The sequence below is a fragment of the Salvia hispanica genome, unplaced genomic scaffold, assembly GCF_023119035.1.
Source record: "Salvia hispanica cultivar TCC Black 2014 unplaced genomic scaffold, UniMelb_Shisp_WGS_1.0 HiC_scaffold_668, whole genome shotgun sequence".
Taxonomy (NCBI): Eukaryota; Viridiplantae; Streptophyta; class Magnoliopsida; order Lamiales; family Lamiaceae; genus Salvia; species Salvia hispanica.
Window position 1 is genome coordinate 420 of NW_025952430.1, and position 9,581 is coordinate 10,000.

Below are 9,581 nucleotides of genomic sequence, written 5' to 3' on the forward strand. Positions count from 1 at the left end.
CCCAACGCGATGCCCGCTCCACATCCTTTCTTGCCGCCTCTTGCCGTTGGGCAAATTAAGTCCTTTTCTGCTTAGTTGGAAAACTGATCGTCTTCACGAAAATGGGCCAAATTGGGTATATGCCGTCCGCCAAGTAATACCCCATATGATACTGGTGCCGTTGGCGGTGAAGTCAACCAAGGGGCCTATTCCCTGGCATTGGTCATTGAACAGAGACGAGGACTGTAGGACATTTAGGTCGTTATTCGACCCGGCCACACCGAAGTACGCATGCCAAATCCATAGCCGCTGGTCGGCAACAGCTTCCAGAATGATGGTTGGCTATGTGCCCTTGAACCCGGTCGTAAATTGGCCTCTCCAAGCGGTCGGACAGTCCTTCCAAGCCAATGCATACAATCTACGCTTCCCAGCATATCCGGGAAGCCGTTCACCCTCCCGTGCAAATTGAGCAGGAACTGGCAATCTTGTGCAGTCGGCTTCCGCAGATAGGTGGGACCGAAAGTTTGAATCACACCTTTACAAAACTTCGTCATACAATCGCGACCAGTAATGCCGGCGACGTGAAGATATTCGTCGAACATGTCGACACATCCTATTCCTCCGTATGCCAACTGCCTAATTGCAGTTGTGCACTTCTGCAGTGGTGACAGTCCAGGTTTGTTGGTAGTGTCCCAACGCTGCTGGAAGTCTGGGTAACGCACTGACAACCCGTTAACGATGCGCAAGAATAACTCTTTTCGCATTTGGAAACGCCGACGGAAAACCGTCGGGCCCCATCTTGGGTCCTCGACAAAGTAATCCGCGTACAAGCTGTTGTGAGCCTTAGTGTGATCACGGTCGTCTGATTGACGGCGCCGGATTGGCCTTGGAACCGCCTCCTGGTTCACTTCTTCACGACTTCGTGCCGCCCTTGCAAGCACGCGTTGCACCACTCGATTTATGACTTCGTCGCCGGAATCGCTACCGGAAGACATTGATATTGTACTAGAGAGAGAAAGTATATTGAAGTAAAATGAGAGAAGATAAGATGTTGGTGTGGGAAATGTAAAGAATATGATATGGTATTTATACTAGAAAAAATGTAATAAACAAAAAAAATATTCCCTTCGTCCCACTCAAGATGGCCACATTCTTGAGTGGCACGGGATTTTAGGAAGTGTTGTTAGGTGGAATAAAGTAGAGAGGAAAAAGGTAGTTGAATATTTTAATGAGGAGAGAGGAGGTTATTTCTAAAACTGGAAAGTGGTCATCTTGATTGAGACAAACAAAAAAGGAAAGGTGACCATTTTGAATGGGACGAAGGGAGTACAACAAAAGGGAATAGGCCGATGATCGGCCCATCCTCCACAATGGATGACCGATCATCGCCTCACTTCATCGGCTATGGCCGATGTATCGACCCTTGGGATAGGGCGGTTGATCAGCCATCTTCCTGCAATGGTTGGCCGATGGGGCCGATAGGGAGGGCCTCTCTATCGGCCAACCATTGCTAATGCTCTTAATGAGAAATTTTATAAAGTAAAAGAGAAGGAGAAAAAGTAAGTAAAGTAAGAAAGGTATGGAGAAAAAGTAGGTAAAGTATGAAAAAGAGGAGAAAAAGTGGGTAAAGTATAGGAAAGAGTTGAAAAAGTTGGTAAAGTACGAAAGAGAGAGTTTCCATTTATAGAAATGAGATTATTTTTTGTGGATATTCCAAAATGGCAAAACAAGATTATTTTTTATGTACATCCCAAAATGACAAAACGGGAATTTCCATGTTTGAATTCTCTAATGTAAGTGATACTTGCGACAGATTTTAGGAAAATAATCTTGTTTTTAGTAAGCTTAAATATAATTAGGACTTGGACTCGAAAACAACACTAAAAATCCACCTAATAAGCCCATCGGGCTACAAAGGCCCACCAATATTTTTTTATGTTCTTGTAGAATCTCTTTGGGCCTTTGGTGACCGCAGTCCTACCGTCAATATTATATTTTCTTGCGCTGAAAGATAACTCAAATTCTTTTTTTTTTTTTTCTTTTTCTTAATATTTCATATTTTCTCCTCCGCTGCCATTTTCCTCTTTCTTGTGCAAAAAAATAGCAGAAGGAAAAAATTCACAAACTACAACAATAATAATGGATCCTGCGAGGACTATACCATTGGAAGGCCGCACCGATGATTTGCTGCGATTTGGGATCCACGGCGTCAAGAGCGATATCATCGAACCACATCCTCTTCAGTCTGCCCGTCGCTCTGTAATGTTTCAACAATTTACAAACACTCTCTCTATTTGTCTCTTGATTTGTGACTTTGCTGTTGAATTTATGTTTGGTATTGAACAGGCGAAGCAAACGCAAGATGAGATGAAGAAGAAAATCCTGTCGAATACTTACGGAGCAGCATTTCCGATGAAGATGGAGATGGATCGTCAGATTCTCTCCAAGTTTGTGCTTCTCTAGCTCTCTACTCTTTCTCTCACTGCACACTTGTTCTCTCTCTCCCCCTCTTAATTTTGCTTGTATTGTAGTATAAGGAACTTTAGGGGCTAGGGTTTTTAGTTTGGCAGAAAATTGGTTTTTAATTTCGCAGCTTTTTATACGTTTGAATCTAGTAATGTCAAAGTTTCTTTCCATACTAAATTTCAAGTGATGTCTTCTTTCAAATAGTAACTTGTTTGATTCTGCTATAATGTTTCCGTTCATTTGTTCCTGGTCCTTTTCTATTGCTAAAATGTCTGAAAGTGCAATATTCTGCATAAATGGTATGCAGAACTAGATTCTCTAATATTTGTATGAATGACCTTATTCTGATACTATTTGTTTGAAGACTGGTTAAAAGAGTTAGTCATAACTGTCATATACTGATTTGATGATTATTTACTTTTGGTCTTCAGCTAGTTATATGTGCTACTGAAGTTTTCATTTCTTCAATTATGCACCTGCCTTTGTAAATAAAATTTGCTGAGTATATCTTCTTTCATATACGTATATAGATTCATGGAATGTGGTAATGTGTCCTGGAGCTGATTGACAAGCTATGATAATAACCTATAATGACGCTGGTGATATTGCTACCAATACCATATGCGGGTTGTAACATTAGGTTGAAAGTTAGAAGAAATAGTACTCAATGGTGCATTTTGTTTTAGGGAGTGATATTGTTTCTTGCCATGACTTATGATATCCTGGGTCCTCAAATAATATACTCCTACATAAAGATTCTTCTGTTTGTTCATGTACAATTTCGTTTTCTTTTCCTTTATGTGAAATTTTGTGTATGTTTGTTTCCTTTTACTAATAGTGTTGTTGAAATCCGTTCCATGTGCTGAATCTTGGAAGAAGATAGTTTGAAATTCATAAATGTTTAATATCCCTCATATGATGAGATAAAGATCTCTCGGGATGTTATTGTTACAATTTAGCCTTGCACGAATTCTCCGCAATTTATTACTAATGCAATCAATTTTTTCTGCACAGATTTCAAAGGCCTCCTGGTGCAGTACCTTCATCGTTTGTAGGTCTAGAGGCCTTCACTGGAACGATGGAAGAGTTTGGTTTTGAAGATTATCTTAATGGTAAGGAAGTGCTGAGAGAATTTTCTATTCAAATTACTGAACGTTTCCCATTTAACTTTTCATCAATTTGACATTGGGTCCCAAGGACTATAAATAAACAAAGGTAATACCTTTGATCTTATAGCATTATTTGAAAATCTTAAAAACTATAAAAACTTGCTGCTGGGATTATTTCAGTTGGCAACTAGCAATGAAAAGCACTATAGTGAACCATATAATTGTTTGAATATAGTAACCAATACATGTAGTCCTTAACCATAAGGTTAAAGTTCTGAGTTTGAAGTTCATTCTCATGAATGGCAAGTCAATACCTATTGCTGAAGTTATGTCTGCTGTATTTTTTATGTTTCCTGCTGTCTCTGTGTTTCAATTCATACACTTACTGGTACTTTGCAGTTTAAGTACAAAACAGATTTCTGAACTGTCACTCTGTCAGTCGAGTCTTGAGATAATCATGGTTTAATTGATTTGTTCATGATGCTACCTGAAAAATGTTTGTGTTATGGTTCTGATTGTCTTTCCGGATCCTTGCTCAACTTTTATGTATCGTTTCAGATCCCAGGGAATCTGAATCATTCCGTCCAGTTGACATGCATCATGGTATGGAAGTTCGTCTTGGTCTGTCTAAAGGACCACCATGCCCCAGTTTCATGTAAAGTACCAGTCGAATCGATTTGAGGGCCTTTTTTTTTTCAGGTGTATTGATTCTAACATAAACTTTGTCCCCTTAAAAAGGCTCAAAATAGGCTCTCATTTTCTTCTGATGCGAGTCATCGTACTTGTATACCTGGAGCTTGCTTTCTTTATGACTTAATTTCCTACTATCGGAATTCGTCATTGGCTATGAGTATCATATGTTCTTTCCATTTTTGTTTACTGCTTTTCTTGTGAATGTGTATGCCAAATCAAGTGCAAACCCGAACATCCTTCTCACCTCTTCTCACCCTCATATATTTATATAGATATTTTCAAATACTTCCTCTGTCCCGAGGAAGATGACCACTTCAATGGGTTGTGAGATTTTGTGTAGTTTAATTTTGTGTGATAGGTGGAAATAATAAAGTAGAGATAAGAGAGTGTCTACTTTTAGTAATGGATCATCATGGGTGAGACAAACTGAAAAGATTAGTGAATCATCTTCAGTGGGATAGAGGGTGTATATATAACAATGTACATTAAGGGACCGTTTGGTAGCTATGTTACAGCTAGATAAAGGGAGTAATTTGGGTTTGTTTGTATGTTTGGTAGCTATCTTACCAATCGGCGTAGCCCGTGTTTAGTATCTGGCCTGCACAAAGTCTACTGAAAAGCTTATGTTTCAATCATATTTGTAACTATCCATTGTCCATGTTACATACTCCCTCCGTCTGCCGTTAGGAGTCCCGGTCAATTATGCTCACTCGTTTTATAAAAATGATAATAAATACTCCATTCGTCCCATTAGATATGCAACATTTGATTTACGGCATAGGATTTTATGTAGTGTTGTTTCGTGAGTAAATGAAGAGAGAGTAAAGTAAGAGAGAAGAAAAAGTAGAGAGAGTATTGTTTCCATTTTTAGAAACGTTTCATTTTTAATGGGACAGACCAAAAAGGAAAACGTTTCATTTCTAATGGGACAGAGAGAGTAGTTAAAGTGGAGAAATGATAAAGTAAGATAGAGAATAATGTTGTGAAGAGTCTTTTTAACATTATTCTCTCTCTTACTCTACCATTTCTCCACTTTAACTATTTATTATCATTTTTATAAAACGAGTGCCCAAAAGTGACCGGGACTCCTAATGGCGGACGGAGGGAGTATTTGGTATATCTAGTTAATTTTAGCTAAACACATTTTTACCCATCAATTTTTCTCACCCTAAACAAAACATGAACATGCCTCCATATTTCTTCTTCTCAAAATCGCTACAGAGAGCTCTTCTTTCACCCTCTAAATCTGCCTCCCTCTCAAAATCACTCTTATGTAAAATTTTGCCCTACCCATTATGATTTCCTGGCTACCCTGTATGTAGTGTTTTTACTTTTCTTGGCTGGCTGTGGATGATTCGAGATCAGCTTTGACCTTGGGGTAATCAAATTCATTTCTCAATGGTTCACACTTTTCAGGTTGGCCCCATCTAGAAGAACCAAGAGAATGGTAAGAAATGAGACTTCATATGTAAAAGAAATTACCCTCCATCACGGGGCGGACGTATAAATTTATGTTGTAAAATTCAATTTTAAAATTTGAAAAAATAATTATTCTATGTTTTATTATAATAGGAGCTTTTGAACAACGATTAACACAAAATACTAAAAATTTAGTGATAATATAAAACTTAAAAATAAATATTTTAATTGAACAAAATACTAACAAATTTGGTGATAATATACAAATAAAAATAAGTAAATATTTTAATTGACCAAGGGCTGAACCCCCATATTGGGTATATGTAACTCTGCTATTGCACTTCATAACCGAAAGGTTATTAGAGCATTTCCAACAGTTTCCCTAAAATTTCCCTTATTTCTCCCTAACTCCTGCCACATCAGTGCCACATCAACACCATAATTTATCTCCAGTTTTTAGCTAACGTTTAGCCAACTGCTCCAATGGTTTCTCCCTTATTTCTCCCTAATTCAACATTTCATTTTTACATCATCACTAATTTAATTGTTTTATTTTTGTATATAATAAAGCTAGCTAATTTAATTTATAAGACAAAATAAATAAGTAATAAAGTTCGTTGTATTAAACACGGGTAAACATTACAACGACGAAAATTAATAAAAAAAATAGTACAGGAATGGAAAAAAAAATTCAAAGTAAAAAAATTCAAGGGCGGTGGGCGCGGTTTCTATTTGCCCACAATTCTTCGATCATATCGTGTTGTAGTGCTCGATGGGCCTCCTTCTGGTGTATGTCCATGAACGCCTTGAACCGTTCATGTTCGTTACACCCCGGCAGGCGGACTCGGACTCGGTTGAGACACCGTGACTCGATGAAGAGAAGGTGTGTATTTATAGGGGGGAAATTAAAAACAAAAAAAACAAAAAATATATTTATCGCCGAATTATCGCCCACAGTGGTCGGCGATAATCCGGCGATTTTTCGCCGGTTGGCGATAAAACGGGAGGAAAAATCGCCGAATTATCGCCGACCTCTCCCATTGGTCGGCGATAACTCGGCGATAGACGGCGAAAAAACGCCGATTTTTAGCCGGCACAATTGGGAGTGCTCTTATGCATCCACAAAAAAGTTTTAAAAAGTATAACTGCAAATGTACAAACAACAATGTAATAAAATCTTTCTTTTCATTTTACTTAGCACCTTTTTTTATTTCTTCTCTTTCAATGAGAGATATGAAGCATTTTTCTATTGGGTATGAGATTTAAGAAATTAATGTATTAAAGGTTAAAGCGAAGAGAGTAAAGTAAGAGAGAAAATAAAGTAAGAGAAAGTAAACTACTATGAGAGAAGATAAAGTTTATGTCATAAATAGAAATGACTCAACTACATTGGGACAACCCAGAAAAGTATACGACTCAACTATCTTGGGATGGAAGGGTATATAGAATGAAAATATTGAAAAAAAATGGTGAAACGTGTTTAGGCATGTTTAATGCCTAAAATGGAGCATGCATGCTTTTTTCCACAATTAGGGAATCCACAATGCATCGATTGGGTTCTATTTTGGAGGGACGAGACACATGCATTACACGTTGAAAGTGTCCCGTCCCCATCTTCTATCGAAGCCAAGGGACAGAGAGCAGTTGTCCCTATATGTCCAAGGCCTAGACCCAATTGTTTTGCAAAATCCATAGCATTGATGGCCGAGCCGACTAGGGCTGGGTATTCGGTTTGTCGGTTCTCGGTTAACTGAGAACCGAACCGAAAATGTCGATTTTCGGTTAACCGAGAACCGAAAATAACAATTACGGTTTGGGTCCGGTCAGGAGCCCCACATTGATGTCGGTTATCGGTTCAAACCGAGATTAACCGAACTGAAAACCGATTAATTTAAGTCCACCTAAATTGTAGACTCATATTTATATGGGTTATGAGCCACATATGTATATACCAAAGCCCAAAGGCCCAGATGAAAAATTTCACAAAGGAAGAGGCTTATTTTATATAACAATGTTTTGTATTCTTATTATATTGTCAAAGTCGATGTGGGATATTTTAAGATACATAAGTGATTTTGTGGGTTTATGCAATTTTCTTAAATGCATGTTTTTAATGAAGGTGGACAGAAGGTGAGGCATAATTTAAATTAAAATTTAAATAATACAAATAGATTAACATGATTGTTTTATAGTTTATAAATTGATTTTTATTTAATTTTATGAGATGTTGGCAAATAGTTTCAGCCTTGCTTGTTAATTTCTTTTTCATTTTTGAATTTCCTTTTCTATTTTCTTAGAATAATATTTCCACAAAATCCTTAATCCTAGATTCTATAAATATAAGCCGAGATTAATAGATTACAATTATTAAATATTTTTAGAAGTTTCTATATGGAGTAGCTATTAAATAACTAGTATATATAATAAATAATATATAATAAATAATTTAGCCAACATATTTACAACTATGAGTAAAGTTTCGTGGACTACATTGTACATAAGAAATAATTAGATTATATGCAATAAATTTGTAAATAAGTATAGAGAATGATAAGGATAAAAGATAAAAAAAAATATGTTGATTGTCCCACATCGTTCTATCAACAGAGAAAGGAGAGAATAGACTATTATAAAAAGAAGAAAATAGAACAAGGATTTACCAATAATTCGTCAATGCATTGATTGGCTGTATCCTACTTCAAATCTCATGGAACAACATAATTAAGTAAAAATTTTCAGTAATTTTCGGTTCCATCGGTTAATGGTTAACCGTTCGGTTCTAACCGAACTAACCGACTACATGTCGGTGCCGGTTTCGGTTTTTGGTTGGGTACCGAAATATTGTTGGTTAACCGACTTGCCGGTTCGGTTAGTAACCGAACCGACCGAATCCCAGCGCTAATGTCTCTATACCACCAACATGCAGCTTAAGGCTCGGACTCAGGTTCACTCAGCTACGGGCCCATCCAAGCCAAGCTCCGAACCTATCATGTATATGGATTTTCCCGCACATTAATACTCGCTTACTTAACCGAGTGTAGAAAAAGGGAAAGTATACAACACTTTCTTCTTCTATATATATAGATGAGAGAGTGAAGGGAAATTTCAGATGAGAACCATCTAATCCATGGATATGTATTGACCCAATTTTTTGATTTAACATCTCATACTTTAGATTCTTGAATGGATAGGTAAAAATTCTATCTTGGAACCGATTGAATGTTCATCTAGCTCTACACTTTTCTGGGTCTCCTTCTGATTACATAATTGAGGCAAAAATAGCATCTTTATATGTGTGTGTGTGTGTGTGTGATAGAGAGAGAGAGATTGCTAGTTTACAAAAATTGATTTTTTTGAGGAAGAACGAAACTTTTTTCATGTAGGCTTGAGTCTCTTTCTCTCTTTCTCTCTTTCTCTGTTTCAGTGAATGAGGGGTTTGATTTCTTCTTTTGTGGAGTACATTCCTTTTATGGTTTATATAAGACTTCTAAGGATGATGTGTTGTCTTGGTCTGTTTCTTGTTTGGGCAAAAATAGTGTTATTGGTGCGAACTCAAGTTGAAAAAAAAGAAGGAAATTTTAGTTAGGAAAAAGCCTTTTGTTTGCATAATATTAAAATCAGTGCCAATTTCTTGAATTTGAGATCAATATTTGCCAACAAGAGTAATGTGTTGTGTTTTTTTTATCTTAAGAATGGGAGAAAAAATGAATCTTGACAGAGATTCTTTCATTAAATGTTTACTAGTTTTGCTACTCACATTCTTGATTTAGGTGGTTTTGTAGTTTGAGTTTGTTGACAGTGTTGAGTGATGCAGGTCATGGCTAATTGATGGTCGAAGTCTCGCGAGGAAGGTGATCAATGCAGGCCTCCCTTCCGCTTGTCGGATCAAGGATTGTGGGGCGAATACCCGATGCC

General features: G+C 37.2%; 2 protein-coding genes across 2 annotated transcripts; one reads left to right on the plus strand and one right to left on the minus strand.

Moving 5' to 3' along the window:
* Positions 1-260: 260 nt before the first annotated feature.
* Positions 261-974, minus strand: LOC125199769 (the record flags this gene model as incomplete). The annotated part of the gene is made up of 1 exon (XM_048097671.1): positions 261-974. A coding segment is annotated over exon 1 (714 nt), but the record flags the coding sequence as incomplete, so codon positions are not given.
* Positions 975-2,040: 1,066 nt separating this feature from the next.
* Positions 2,041-4,423, plus strand: LOC125199768 (cyclin-B1-2-like). Its single transcript, XM_048097669.1, has 4 exons — positions 2,041-2,238; positions 2,326-2,426; positions 3,460-3,557; positions 4,113-4,423. The coding sequence occupies exons 1-4, from the start codon at positions 2,119-2,121 to the stop codon at positions 4,211-4,213; spliced, it is 420 nt and encodes a 139-aa protein (XP_047953626.1). The 5' UTR covers positions 2,041-2,118; the 3' UTR covers positions 4,214-4,423.
* The last annotated feature ends 5,158 nt before the right edge of the window (positions 4,424-9,581 follow it).